At 31.2% G+C, this 16,401-nt stretch overlaps 1 protein-coding gene across 2 annotated transcripts in view; it reads right to left on the bottom strand.

Moving 5' to 3' along the window:
- Positions 1-1,896: 1,896 nt before the first annotated feature.
- Positions 1,897-16,401, bottom strand: part of Pde9 (phosphodiesterase 9) — a 145,052-nt gene continuing 130,547 nt past the window's right edge. For both annotated transcript variants that reach the window (XM_065509965.1, XM_065509966.1), the window contains 4 exons: positions 5,218-5,344; positions 4,860-5,155; positions 4,428-4,794; positions 1,897-4,364 (listed from right to left, as the gene is read on the bottom strand). In XM_065509965.1, the coding sequence (XP_065366037.1) occupies positions 2,979-4,364; positions 4,428-4,794; positions 4,860-5,155; positions 5,218-5,344 (2,176 nt within the window). In that variant the 3' untranslated portion in view covers positions 1,897-2,978. The remainder of the gene's footprint in view (positions 4,365-4,427; positions 4,795-4,859; positions 5,156-5,217; positions 5,345-16,401) is intronic.

Below are 16,401 nucleotides of genomic sequence, written 5' to 3'. Positions count from 1 at the left end.
CTCACAATTTTGTTCCTAACTTTTTATTTAATCATTATTTTTTAATGATTTTCAATACTAAACTGCCTAAAGGAATTACAAATATTGTGGATAAATATTGTTAATTTCGTAGTTGGACTTTGGGCGTAAGAGTGATTTACACAAACATATTAATAATTTAGAAAAGAACCAGCTTAAATATACTTTGTAGGAATATACAAGAAAAGACAAACATTTCTACTCCTTCGTGAAAAATTCGCGATTTTTTCAAGATTTTCTCTTTGAGCCGAAGTTAGATTTTACTAATATTTAAATAACGATTCTCTCTTTGTTCCTCTTTATTACTCAGTGGAGCATAGATCTTATGCCTACTTATTCTCTCCAGAGTCCTATGATCTTAGCTTAAACATATTTGCCCAATTCACAATTGGTGACAATTGTAGCGTTGTATGTCGTAATTTTTTTTATTAATATTTTGTTTTTGTTTGGAAAATATTTTTCACAAACAACTTACAACGCTACGACTTCGATTGTGAATTGGGCAATTAATTTTTTGAAGAATCATATCATATTTTGTTAGCAATGTTTGAATAAGAGGATGGCTTTCCCTATAAATCTAATATATTTTCGTATAGTGTAAAAGGAAACAAATAAATCTGTGAACAAAAGCACCAGCCTTAACAAATTAGAAATAATTTTCCAATTTAAAAACAAAATTTAACATAAATTTTCAGAAAAAAATGTGTTTTAATTCCAACAGAACTTCGAATTAATTAAATTTCGGTTAAATTCACTAAAATCTTATTAAATTGTCAGAGATTCATTCCATAAATTCCCTGCATCTAATTCCTTAGCCTTTTTCAAAGGCTTTCATTTAAATGGAATTCGTTCATCATTGAACTAATTCATAACAGAATTTATTCATTCTATGAATGATTAAATTTTTGTTAATTCAAATCTAATACAAATTGAATTAAACTACATATTTTATATTCATTTGTTTTGTTTTTAATCATTTATAAAATAAATTGAAGAAAATTGATTCAAGCCTTTTTGTAATAGATTTAAATTGATGAAAAGTTTAAGCATTCAATACATTTCTTAAGCTATTTTATAATGGATTTGAATTCAAGAAAATTTTAATAATTCATTAAGGAATTAACTCTATAAAGAATGAATTCTCAAAGGTTGAAGTATAAAGAAATTAATTCATAATGAAATCATTAATGGAATTATTAAAATACAAAAGAATTAATTTTTTTGAACTTTTAAGTTCTCATTACTATTTTAAAAGGAAATTAAATTAAAATATTCCAAAAATTAAAATCTTTCAAATGATTTCTAAAATAAAAAAGTATAGCGCAAGTGACAAATTGGTAGTAAGCAAGTCTGAGGATTGCGAGTTCGATTCCCGCCACAGACTTTTTACTACAGCCTACCTAATACATAATTTGTAATTGTTTTTTAACACAAAAAACTGGCGTCCTTTTAAATATAATGCGGTGTCGCAGCTTTGTATGTCGTAATTTTTTTATTAATTGGGGGATTCAAACTGTCTCCTATTAGGTCGTATTGCCATAATGTCATAAAGTATTTTTTTAGTTTAAATAAATTTTTTTTGGGTTTCAAACAAAAAAGTTATAAACTAATAAGACTTTTAGAACTATGTTTATTGGTTTGTCATAAAATAACACTTTTTTTATTTGCAGCACAACATTTTTAAACTAAAAAAATATTTTACGACATTATGGCAATACGACCTAATAGCAGACCGTTTGAATCCCCAAAATGTTTTGTTTTGAAAAATATTTATGACATACAACTTACAATGCCACGATACCGATAGTGAATAGGACAATTATATATTCCCAAAATATTAGAAACAAATTAAAAAAAAAAATCATAAAAAATTCATACTTGTTTATAGGAGTTTTCCAAGTTTTTTTTTATTCTTAATATCGTTAAGATTTGATATCAGTTGCAATATGTTGGTTGTATAATTTCTTTTAAATATTTTCTAAATTTAACTTACACACAAAAATGCAATAAAGTTTATTAATTAAATTAATATAATAAAATAAAATTCAATTAAAACTAAATAAAAAGGACTGACTGGTCTTCTTATTATTACACACAATTAGATTAAAAGAAAAATAAACTAAAATTATTATACAAATTCTAAATAAATTGCACAAACAAATTAAGATTAAAAAATAAAAAAAAAAATTCAAACTACAAACATAAAATTATAAGACTAAAACTAAATTTTGGATTTTTCTGTAAATGTGATGTAAAACAAATTAATTCCAATAATATCTATGATTATTTTGTTTAGTTTCTTTTCTTTTAATTTTTGTTTTTTTATTTTAATACCACACATTGACTACAATTTATAATAAAACTTATTTACAACATATATTATAGGATTGTATTGAATTTGTGATGCATTGTGTTTGTTTTTTTTTACTACAAAAAACTCACCAACTAATTTATAAATTGTTTTTCGTCCTTAAATTTGTTTTGCTGGTTTGTTTAAGGATTGACTAAAAACTACACAAAAAATAGTTGTGCTCTTTTTCTTTACACTAGTTTTGTTTTTGTTTGTTTTGTGTCTAAAATATGAATGAATATGATCGATCTTCTGCTGTGATTATCTAAAATGCAATGGATCATGCTTATTTATTTATTTGTATATTATTGGCTTCATTATTATTGACGTTGACGTCGTCTTCATTAACATCTTCTACTTCATCGTTTTACACATTTTCCGGCTCTGGCAATTTCCGCTCACAACAGTGACACACCAACGCGCTTAATCTCTGGCCCAAAGCCGACCACATTGTCATCGATATCGATGAGGAGACATTGCAGCTGGACGTTTGTACGCCCGTTGTGGCTGCAGTCACCGACGGCAGCCGGTGTTCTTGCTGTTGCTGCTGCAGCAGTGCTGCAAAGGCTCCGTTCGAGGAGTTTGTGGTCGTCTCTGAGCTCCCGCGTTGTCAAATTTTCGGCGGCTCGGCCGACGATGAATTACTGGGCATACCCAAATCGATACTTAAACTGGGTTCAGCCTCCACTAGATTTGCAGGTGTTAGAGCACTTGATAGGCCGCTCGTGCCTATTAGAATGGTATCGCTGGCATCTACACTGCCGATACGTATGGGTGGCGGCATACAGGTGGGCATATCACTGCCAGCCCCGCTACTACTATGAAGCGTATTGTTGCTGTTGTTCTCATCGCCAGTGGCGGTGCCATCGTGGCGTGAGGACTTGCGACTGCTGTCACCGCCTCCACCACTGCTGCTGCTGTAGCGGGGATTGCTGCGATTGCAGGGCACATCCAAACTATAAGCTCGATGACGTCCCGCTGCAATTAGTTCTTGTTGGTGGGAAACATGCTTCTGCCTTAGTCCGGGCGATTGCAAATTATTGGAGATGGTGCAACACATGGCGGTTGGTTTACCCGTCAGAGGATCTATATAGGTGGTACTGGTGTCCACGATGCTGCCATGGCCACCATTGTTGTTGCGCACCGAACAGGGACTGCTGCGTGTGCTGCTGAAACGCTTGGAATTCTTGTCGAAAGAAAAACTAAAATAGTCCGAGAATTGCTTAAGACGTGCTTTCCACGAACCCTTAGCGGCGGCGGGATTATCTATGGCACTCGAGCCCACTCCATTCTGTCCATTATTACTTATGGCGGCTGCTGCAGCCGCCGCAGCAGCAGCTGCACAACAGTGCTGACGCGGCGGTTGCAGCTGCGTGGGAGATATGTTGCCATTGGAGAAAGCTGTAATGCACATGATGTTTTGTTGAGTGACTGGGGCAGTGGTGTTGGTTGTAGAGTGTTGTGCAACCCCTTGGCTAGCAGCGGTGGTTGCATGCAGTGAGGTTACAGCACTGGTGGTGGCACCCTCACTATTTGGCACAATTTGGGAAGTATTAAGCTGCATCGAACCTATACCCACTCGACCCGTAGCTATGGCCGACGCTTGAGAAACTGTAACAATTCCGGTGGCATTCATGTTCATGTCCTCCACTACGCGACAATTGACTGAGGACACCTCTAGGCTGCCACGATTGTGGCGATTGTAAAAGACATTGCTGTCGGAAATGACCTGTTGCAAACCATCCGATAAACGACGATTATTGGTGCTGTATTGATCTAAACTAACGGCTCGATTGGAGCCAAAGTTACTGCGATTGGAGTGGTAGCCATGAATATTGCCATACGAATTGCGTATCCTTTGGCCACTGCCACTGCTGCACATCTCACCAATCATAGAGGGTCGTTTTTCGCGCGACGATTTACGTGAGGCGGAAGATTTCGAACGACTGCTGGTGCCCTCGGTGTCCACCTTGAACTTTGAAGTTTTCTCGGCCACCTACGGAACAAGGAATAAACAAATGAGATTTTGTGGTTTCATTTAAAGAAATCTTTAACTTACATCCACTTCTGTGGCTGTCTCTGAATCACCACTCTCACTGCCCTCGGGTAGATCGTGCAATTCGGCTGGCATGCCGCCGGGCTCGTCCACAGAAGTACGCGAGGCTGATTTTTGGGAGGGTATACTCCGGCGGGACTTCACACTAATGCCCGATTGAGAACGAGGCATTTGGGGTGAAATACTGCCGCCAGAGTTGCCAGCACCCGAAGTACCGACATTAGTGCCCCCACCAGCACCAGACGAACCACCGGTGGTACTGGTAGAGGCTGCATTGGCATCCGAACCGCCACTATTATTCTCAGAAGCCACCGCTGAGTTGCTATCGGCCACCGATTTGCGTGATTTATTTTGAGCATCATTTAAACGTCTAATGTAAGAAGAAATAAGGAAATATGTAAATATAGCATTTCTGTACGATTATAATAATATTACCTATAATAGTCTAGAGCAATTCGTACAGGAACTATAATAAAATCGATCAGTTCGGGCACTAGTTCACCCAATGCTTCAAATAGCGGCAATAGCACCAGACCAATAAAACGTACTTGTGAACCAGGCCGGCTAACCTTGTCCGGATCCATAAAGGGTGTAACGGGCAAGCCTTCCGATTTCTCGGCCGCACTTTGGGCAAAAAACTCCTGCAGCAAACGATCCAGCCAAGGTTCGGCCACATCCATGGGACGAGCTTCATTCGAAATATCCGCTACTTTAATGAGAATCATGCAGAGCTATAGAAAATAAATAACATTAGTAATTCCTGTGTTTCTTTTTCTGAATAAAAAAAACTTACTAAATTAATATGAGCGCGATTGGAATAGTCGAACACAGGCGTGATTTCCTTAAACTGGGTTAAGATCTCATTGTGACGTGCCATGTCGGTGGCCAAAATGCAACGTATAATGCCTTCACGTATTTGGCTGTAAAAATAATTTGAAGCAAACAATTTTAAATCATTATTAATTTCATGAATTTATGTAGGTCAGTTGTTTACAATGCGTAGCATACTGTTTTTTTTTAAGCAAATTCTTGAGTAGAAAATTATAGTTTCATCTTGATTTTTTTTATTGTATATTTTCTTATTTTACAACGGATATGAGTCATTTTAAACTTAAACGGCAGTAATAACATGTTCAAGTACTAAAAAAAAGTGCTTAAACAAAATAGAACCTAAATGTTTTAATGAATGAATGTAAAACTCAACAAGGAACTGCAGGTTTGGCAATAAAAGGGAAGGATGGTTACTAACAAAGGAGCAACATGCATGAAGGAACAACATTTGCCAGAAACTAAAACTATAAATAAAAAGGACTGATCAGTGCTCTTAATGATCTAGCTATATTGATGAAAAGAACAAACATTTCCCCCTTGAATGTTAGCATATCTTCCCTTCTTATAACAATTGTATGATTTCTGACATACTTCATTGTTATTTACGCCCCCTATTCTTTGAAAGTTAACGTTGAAAAATTGCTTAAGAAAAGGAAATTAATTTGTTTAAGCTGCAAATGCAAAAACACATTTGTAAGTTTCCAAACATATTCCCCCATTAAGTATTCCCCCATTTATGGCTAAACCAGCACAAAACATATTGCCACAGTTTACATCTTAAAGGTAGACAGCAATAGGAACAGCCAACTACTATCAAACTACAGCAGCGATAGAAAAAATTTTATATATATTGAAATAGAAAAGAAAGTATAAAGGCAGGCTGCCAGATAAAATCCCATGCATAAAATATTTTACCTTCTATTGTTTTAGAACTTAGTTCAACTGTTATAAATGTGTGTTGTTGTTGTTGTGTTGGCGTTGCACGATAGTGTTGCACGTTCTCTTATTGTTTAGCGTATTATGGTGTGTGAAAGCGTATAATTTGTTGTGCGTCATTGAACGAAAACAGTGCTAGTGAAGTGTAATAGGATGAAAAATGGGGAGTGAGAAAGTGGGGTAGCGGGGTGTTTTAAGTGGTAAAATCCCAGTTAATATACATTTACACACATCCATACATAAATACATACATCAGATGCACAAGAGTGTATGTAAGTAAATATACTGTTGTGTAGGTGAGTGTTATAACTAGAAAGCTTTATTAACATTTCCGTGAAATTTTTGTTCTGCTGCTGTTATCGCTGCATGTTTTTTTTGTTTGTTGCTGCTGTTTTTATTACTGCCATTTTTTTAAGCTGTTTCATAAGTTTGGTGCGTTGTGTAGGAGAAACTAGTAATAGTGTTTTTGTATACGGCTAAACTGAATTTTAGAAACCTTAAACTTGTTATTTGTTTTCATCACTAGAGGTTTACAATACAATGGAAACTTATTCAAATATTCAGATTTATAGTTTTTGAATTTTGTACCAACTTAGCATCATATGCTGGAAGTTTTGCGTTACTTCTTTAATTTGAAAAAAAGTGTCACTGAAGTTTGTGCGAGATAGTTTTTGCGATTCAGAAGTGGTTAGACAAAGACAAAAAACGTGTTTGCATGAAGAAATGGCTAGAAAACAAAGGAGTACTAGGACACACTAAACTTCTAAAAGAAGATGGTACATTTTTCTTCTCTGGAACATTCCAAAAAATGGAGTTTATCGTAATACTACGACGAAGACTCCAAAACAAACAGTATTTAAAAATCGTTGATTTTTTTACCATTTTTGTTCTATGCCCACCTCTTTCAATTGTTCTACCATTTTATTGTAGCATTGGTTTTTTAATTCATAGACAAGGCATTGTTTTATAAACTTCGAAAAATTCTCTCCAAAATATTTTTTTTTTGGCATTCATTTATTTTTTTTTATTTTTTGATGTTTATGTCTTGACGATTTAAAGTTTATGATCTAATTTAAAATACACGATTCAATCATGCTGGTTCAATCAAAAAATATGAAACTATTTTTGATAAAGCACCAGCAGCTGGTACAATCATACCACAAGCTCATACACGATCAATCAGCTGGCACAATCACTTGATTGTACAATCATGATGGTGTTGTGTATGGGCCCTATTAGCCTCAAAAATTTTGGCTCGAAATTCATATGTCAATACTTTAAATAAATTTCAAAATTAAAAACTAGAAACATAGGGTAACATAGAGACGAGACGGAATTGTCAAAAACCTAAGTCTTTTGTCAAAAACCTAAGTCTGTTGTCAAAAATCTATCTCTTGCAACAACAAAATACATGCTAGACAATGTATTTTGTTGTTCTATCAGAAATATTATTTGTTGTGTTTTTGTTTAACAAATCGGAGTGTCTCTTCTCTATGTATAATTCACTATGACTACAAATTTGAAAAAAATCCTGCATTTTTATTGATACACATATTAGATATACTTTCAATGGCTGAAATATGGGCAATAGAACCAAACAAAATTTTTCATAGTAGCAACCAAACTTTACAGTTGTGGCTATAAAAATTTAGAAGGGGTAGCAAAAGTTTGGTTGTTTCAACCGAAATTCTTCTTTATCAACTGACTTTCAGTTGATGGAACCAAAAAATTCTGTGTGCTGCCGAATAATTCGATTGCAACTTCGAATCAGTTTTCTCTGTATATAAAGGATTACTGACCTTCATTTCAATGTGTTACAAACTGTACAACAAACTCATTATATCTCTAAAATTGTTTGTAGTTTTTATAAAAAAAAGAGCTGCTTGTAGTTTTGACGGCAGGAGGTATGAACACGGTATACAGCAACCATATTATTAAGTACATAATACTCTGGTAGAAATGTGTGGCATTTTGGGGGAAAATATACGAGAAAAGTATATAACACTTGAGTTAGACATTGGGAGCTTTGAGTAGCTTTTAACATTTGCCAAAATGTAACAACAGTTTTTTTTAAGGTTTTTCATACAAAAAAACTGCAGTAATTCTAGAACAATTTCTAAAAGAAGCAACATTTATATACCAAACCCAAACATCAACAACTAACTAAACATAGACAAGTAAAGTAAATAATATAAAAGTTAAAAAACTTTCTTTAACTCTATAGCATATGCAGCTATATTACATATGCATGTCTGTGAATATGGCTTTGATTTTCCTTTATTTTTTAGAATTTTTATTTAATAGAATTTTCTTGTAATAGGATTTCTTTTCATATTTTAGCTAGAATTATTAGAAAAACTCTTAACTCGTAACAAGCTCTGGCATAAATATAAATATTGTACTGTATGTATACATGTACTTCAATTAAACAGGCAATTAAATTTTAAATTAAGCAAGTTTTACACAAGAAATTAACACTTTCCTCTCGTTACAATTACATACAATACATAAGTAGATTTTGTTGTAGAGTAGTTACATTTAAAAGTAACTTAAAAACATGTTAAGGAATTTTATAAAGTTTTATTAATTAAATTTTTCTTTTATTTTCCCTTAACACTCAAGACATTTTTCAATTTCTCTACGTTTTGTATTTTTTTTTTTTTTTGTTTCGTTCTTAATTTTTCCATTTCCTTTTTAAGCTTTTGATGTTGTGTTTTTTCTTTACAAAATATAAAGAAGAAATTGAGGAAAAAAAATATGAAAAACCTTTGTAAAAGTGCTCATTTAATCTTAATAACAGCATGTTTTATGGGGTATTTTTTTTTCTTACTTTCTTTTTTTCTGCTCCTGCTTCTCATAATCAAAAGAGTCTTGTACAATTTGGTTGTAGTACAATTAAAATAACTGAAACATGCCTGTGCTTGGCAAAACATTTCAAAACATGTTACAAGGGATTTGGTTTATTATAAAAATTATAAATACTTATTATAATTAAGCTGTAGTAAACTGTATGTATTAAGTACATTTTTGCAATTTTACTCTCTCTCTTTGACTGTACAGAATTGCAAAACAAGTATTTAATAAGTAATTGCTGGGAAAATAAAAATAAAAGATTAAAGACGTCAATTGCCAGCATTATTAACCCTATAATGTAGATACTTTGTAAACAAAATGTATTTGAAGAATTTAAAAGCCAATTTTAAGGAAAAAAAAATATTAAGAAAATTACAGTAATAAAAATAGATTAATTATAACAATAGAAACATAAATAATCCACAAAAAAACTAGCTGATGTTTTCTACTAACTCTCTCTCAAGACATTTGACTAAAGTTTGTAGGACAAAATTAGTAAATTAATATATTGTAGATAATAGTTGGAGAACAAAAGTATGCTGGATTTTTAAGTACTTGTTGACTTTGCCTTAACATTTATTTGGCAATATAAAAAGGAAACTTTTGAACAGGTGTTGAAATGTTATTCACAAAGATTTAAAGAAAATTTTACAGTTTTTAACGATATAACGCAGTGGTTGGCATATAGAGAACATGGAGTGTAATAACATTTTGGACACTTTCTTTGTATTTTAATATCTGATTTATTATTCATTGTCTATTTGGTAATTTCTATGAACCGAACAAGATCGGCTCCTGATAACTATGAGTAACGACCACTGATATAAAGAGATTTATGCTATAAAGTGGTTAATGTCGATGTTTAATCAGCTCTATACGGAAAAATCTCCATCGTTGATTTTGAAAATGTTGACTGTTGAAAATTAAGTTCGTTTTTTTTTAGCATAGTCCAGGTTGCCTGATATTTTGTTATATAACTTTTTGTTGACCAATTTAAATTTGCTGATTTTCAATACCAAACTGTCTAGGACTATGCTTAACATTTCAGGTTAATTTCATTAATTTTTGTTTGGTATTATAGACGTGAGCATGTTTTACACAAACAAGTTTTTTTTATTTTAATTGTTTGAAAAACATTTTTCTAGAAAATAGAGAAAAGTCCATGTCTGTCGATCTCGAGGAACTGGCGTTATAACAATAGGCTAACAAGCAATCACAACGTTGGTAAATGAGTACATTTAAAGCTTTTGAAAGGTTGTCTGATATTTTGCTTCATAATTAATTTTTTTTTACTGATTTAATTTGGCATTTCAATACCAAATGCCTTATGATCTATACTTTCCCACAAAGAGTACCAAAATGAAGCCATTCAGTTTATGAATTTTCACGAAATCTATGTTTTCTCACAAATAGTACAAAAATAAAGTTTTTATAAAATTCCTCTAAAATTAAAGAATTTCGAAAATTTTAAAATTCAATTTTAAAAAATAATTTAATTTAAATTCTTTTATAAACCCCTTTAAAATTGTGTAAGAATTATGTAATTTTTCTTCTCTACTTCCTTTTTTTTAAAAAAAAACATAAATGTTTAAATGTCCGTCTCTAAGTCTGTTAAAAACATCGTCGTCATTATTTCCATCAACTCGTCTTTAGCATGATAAATGAAAATAATTTAGACAAATGATATGAATGGAAACTAAATCATTCGCCATGGGTATTAATTAGCGTCATGATGCATACTCATGAGGAACAAGACGAAACGATTATTGTTATTATATGCATGTATATACTAAGTAAATGTATGAGAGTGATTTTGTATGTAAGTGTTACAGTTTTTGTGTACTAAAATGTGTATTCGAAGAATTAGAAGTTTAAATAAATAATGAGAGTATGTGACAGAAAGGGTAGGAGAAAAATAACAACAACAAAAAAGGAAATCATTAAAAAAGGATTGTTTTGAAATAAGAAAATAAAAAAAGTTAGAATTTTAAGCTCGCAAAATGTGTTTTTTTCCACACATATGGAATGTCTGCATGTTTTTGCAGTCAAAAGATTTACCCACATATATTCAAAGCAAAAAATAATGTTTTAGTACAAAATACATTGAAATTTCATATGTGTGGAAAACCACACAACAGGGTAATTAATAAGTTTTTTTGCTAAATTGATGCGGCAGGAAATTATAGGAATTTTTTTTTTAATTTAAAAAAAAATTTTGTGTGGTTTTCCACATAAGGGTGAAATGAAGGTTAATGATATGAATCAAGTTAGAATAATATAAATCAAGTTAGAGTAATACTTTTTTGAAGAAACTGCATATTTGAAAGTAAAAATATATTGTTTCTAGTACTAATTTCATATGTGTGGAAAACCACGCAGCAGGGTAAGCAACGTAACTTTTTGATGTTATGTTTTTTGAATTAATTAATGAGTCTTCTTTTCAGAAATTTTATGTTTTTTGTTAATATTTAAAAAGATTCCTTTTGTGTGATTTTCCACACAAGGGTAAAATGAAGGTTAAAGTTATAAAACAAGTTAGAATAATATAAATATTTGACTGTACGAAATTTTACATATTTTCCCTGTATTATTTTGAGCTTATGTGACAAATTAACCAAATTTAAATACATTTTTCAGAAATTTTTTTAATCGTCTTCAGCTTTCTAACATTTTTTAACCCTATTTACTACTTGTAGCTATAAAAACGAATTGTTTTGTTAAAACATATTATTTGTGTATCAAATTATGAATAATAATCCCTTATAAATATTAAACATTTAATTCAATTTCAGAGTTTAATTAGCAATGTGTGAATTTTTATAACAAACAAAAGATGGAAAAATCTATATGAAATAATAACAAAATCCAAAAAATATAACACACATAAATAACTACTATTAAGTAAAGGTTTTTTTGGTAGTAAACCTACAAATAAAATTGAAAAGGAAAACCCCATTAAACACGCAAAGTATAACAATACTTAGAAACAAAAACCTGTACTAAATATGAGGATTAGGGTGGAACTTAATTTTCTTTTGGATTTTCCCAGGCTAACTAGGTCTAAAATTATTCTAAATTGTTCATCTCAATACCAAATGCTGAAAATTTGAGCAAAATCGTATAACGTTTAGAGGTTGCTTATTTTATTTGAAGTTTTGAGTTTTCCTCGAAATCCGCCAAATTCAAATTGTTCTCCATACTAACCCATTTTAGCTACAACTGTGAAAATTTGCATTTTCAATCCTTATTTAGTGTTTATTAGAATCCAGGACAATTTGAAATTTCGTTTAAAAAAAAATTTGATAATATAAAATTTGGGATTTGAAATTTTATGATTTTTTTGTATCAAATTATACATTAAACATCTTTGGGCAAATGAAATGCAAAAACAAATTTTAGTTGAATTTTGTTTTGAATTTATTGGAAACTATTTCTACTTAAAAATTTCAAAACAAAAAATGTCCAATTTCTTGACCATAGAGAATAGACATAGAGCGGAAACTCTCCTGTCAAAGACCTAACTCAGTTGTCAGAAACCTAAGTGGTGATAATGTATTAGTAGAAAAAACTGTGTGAACACAAAAACAACACTCGTATGTGTGATTATTTATTCGATTTCGCTCGAATTTGAATAAGGACCAACCTAATGTGAATGTGTGTACGCAAATTGGCTTATAGAAACATACTAAGCTTATTACTAACACTCACATACATACACACTTATCCTTTCATATCATTTCTACACACTCAATACAAACAAACTGTTGCTAACACACATACTTAGGCTGACTACAACAATACAGGCTTAAGTTTTTTTTTCTACTCTCACTTTTTTCTTTTATAGATGAGATAAAAAGTTTATATGTATATGAGTGCCTGATTGTGCATGTCTTTGTATACATTATGAGTATGTGCCTGAATGTTTGTAAAATGCCGTGATTTTGACTAGCAGCAGCAGGTTTATTTTCCTTTTTCCCACATTCCATGACTAACTCAACAATCAGTACAGAAGTAGGGAGTTAGGGAGGTCTAAATATAAGTAGAGTTCATGTAGGTACATATTGTTGTAGTGTCTCTCTGGGTTGGATATCTGTAGGTAATTTTCTTCTACTAGTGTTTTTATTTATTTAGTAGGAATATGTATTGAGAATCACAGAATCTTTAATGTTTGTTGCTGCCATATAAAACTGAAAGTATAGTTTACTGCCACTACATATTACTACATTACATTTTGTTTGTTTGTTTGCATTTCTTTTGCAATTTTAATACAAATAAGAAGAGCGCTGTGTATAATGGAACAGCAAGGAAATGACTTGCAATTTCAACGTCAGCTAGAGTTTAATATAATTTAAGGTGTAATTGTGTATCAGTTTACATAAAAATAACAGGATGTATATGATTTTGAAAACACAACATTGTTTACCTTTAAACAATTTATATTATTTTATTTTTTTTTTGTTATGAAAAAGTAGTAAAACGGATGAGAGGCATTAAATTTAAATTAATTTTGTTAATAAAAAAACAATGGTAAACATGGTATGAAACTTAAAAATAGAAAAACAAAAACAAGGATATAGAATTATTATTCAATATTAATAAAGTAAAGCTTAAACTTTGATTAAGGTAATCTGCTAAGTTTTTATACAAAATTTCAGAATTTCTAATGATACAGAACTTTAGCCAGCAAACACAGAAATTTTAAAAGTGAATTGATGAATTTAAATCTTTTTGAAATTACTCCTTTAATAATGTTAAACTTTAACGTATACTTAATATTAATAGAAAAAAACCCTCAAAAATATTATGTATACGCTTGGCTAAACTATAGATTAACCCAAAATTAAACAAATTATGTTTAATCACCATTTAATCAACCCAGTTTTTTTTCATTTATGTAACAGTATGTTTAAAAAAACACCAACACTTACTTAAAACCCTCTTCAAAAGAATGTTTGAAACTCTTTTTTCAAGAAACCCCATTTATTTCCGCCAAGATTTACCAAACTAAGTATTTTTTTAATTTCTTATTTCATTCCACATTTTCCACTTGCAAATCCTGTTACGCTTCTTTTGTCATACAATGTAAGAATAATTCGCAAAGAACTTGAGAAAAAGTATTCATGTAAGTAGGGTCAGAAAAAGGGGAGAGAAGCAGCAATTTAAATTAACATCATTATTCTTTGTACTACAGCAAAAAAAAACAGAAGTAGTATTTGCTTCAGCTTTTTAATTTTTAAAAATTATTTTTTTTTGTATTAAGAAAATCTGAAATGTAACTTCTTAGACTCTTAAGCAAATGACATAAATATTTATTCCAATTGCAGTTTCTAAAGACTAGCTCAAGCCCTCAGAGTTGTCACAACGTTCAATTTGACCTGACACCACATTTAATAATGACCTTAATAACCCAGGCCCAATTTGTCATAGTTCAAGTCATCATAATCAAAACCATGCAATATCTCATGAGCCAACATATAGGCCAAACCACCATCGATTTTTTGCAGGTTTCAAGTGCTGATCATAAAGAGGAGTTTGTAAGAAACCCAAAGTCAATTCCCTTTAATTTTTCTTTCTTTAACAATTGATCTTCATACAAAGAAGTCAGCGAAAGTTTATTCTGCATTAGCATAGAACTATGGTTTTGTTGACTTTAATTTGGACACTCATTGCTGTCGCCTAACTCAGATAGCATTTTATTTTTGCTAGTTGGTAGAGGGCAGCAGCAATCTCATGGTTCAGTTTTTCTCCATTCAAGATCTGGATGGCTGGATTTCTTTCAAATACGGCAGAGGTATTCAAAAAAGTTTTTCAAACTGCTGCCTTAGATTATCAAAGATTTTAGTGAAATGACTAGTTAGTAGAGAATTGATAAAACAACATTTCGTTCTAATAAAATATGTTTAAAACTCTTTTGTCTTTAATGCCTAAAATAACTTCTGAAGCAAAATTAATTTATTAATTCCATAGATTGAAAAATACAAAAAAAGGAAACATTATGCAAAGAAAAAAAAAATAATAATATGAACAACTCAACTCGTACCATATAAAACCTTTTTCCTCATGACCCTGTGACATTTAAGAAAATTAAACATGTGTTTTTATTGGATTCTCAGAATTAATTGACAGTTTTCATAACAAGAAACAATATTTGGTTTCTGCAACAAAAAGCCAAGAGAATAAATACAAAAAAAACTGGCCCAAAAACAATGACAACAACAGCAGTTACTACAAAAACCCACTTGAACTAGTTACTGACCAACTTTATAAAGACTTTGGCAAAAGCATCCTACAACAATAGGAAAAAAAATAAAAAAACCCAAAACCATATAGGAAACCTCAAACAATTTAAGCAAACAATATGTTCTAACTCTTAAAATACACACACATACAGACATATCCCAGCAGTTTTAGGAAACTGTTCCGAAATAGTGATTTTATCCCTCATTTATGGTGACAATTAGTTAGGTGACTAGCTACATGACTAGTTATGTTAACACGGCAAGTCCTCAGCAGGGGGTCAATTGACCCTTGTGGATTACTACGAGACTGTCTGGTCCGAAATAGTCAATTCATTGGATTCACATACCGGTTACATAGAGTCAGCTACCAAACTGGTTACTTGATCAGCAAAAAATACATCTCATTGAAAGCCCAATAATCGATTGCTTGTAAACAAACCTTCTTCCGACAACTCTCAAATAGATTAATTCTTTTATGTAAAATAATTACTTTCTAAAGTGCAGTACAAAATTAATGTTTAAAGTGACTACACTCCAGATTACTTAGAGACACTAAAGTGACAATTATCTACTCGCTAGATTACCAGGGATGTACAAAGTAACCAGTTGACTTTTCTCAGCACTACAAAGTGCACACAAGTGTGAAATGACCCAAAATATATAAATTAGAGTCAGCCAAGTGATCAGACATTAGTGACAATTACTGCCTATAAGGGATACATTGACTGCTGGGATATTAGTAAAAACAAATACATGCAAACAGTTCATTTATACATGAATTTGATTTTTAAAAGTTTAGCAATAGAGTGACCAAATTAACTGTTAAATCTTAAAAAAATATTTCAAAGAAATTTATACTTTTAGAAAATATAGATTGAAAATATAAATTTTTTTCTTAAATTTTAGAAATATTTTTCAATAACTTAATAAAATTTGGCCACTCTATTGCAAACCTTTATAGATGCTGTTGACATGTTTTTGTTTTTATTTTCAGAAATTTATAAGAGAACTTGAATAAATTTTTAATTTATAAAATAAAACACCACAACAACAGCAAACACAACAACAATTTTACAGCTTATCTATAAATGTTCATGTACTTTTTTTCACAAAAACCA

The sequence above is a fragment of the Calliphora vicina genome, chromosome 4, assembly GCF_958450345.1.
Source record: "Calliphora vicina chromosome 4, idCalVici1.1, whole genome shotgun sequence".
NCBI lineage: Eukaryota > Metazoa > Arthropoda > Insecta > Diptera > Calliphoridae > Calliphora > Calliphora vicina.
The sequence above is the reverse complement of the archived record's forward strand: the minus strand, read 5'-3'. Positions and strand labels throughout refer to the sequence as shown.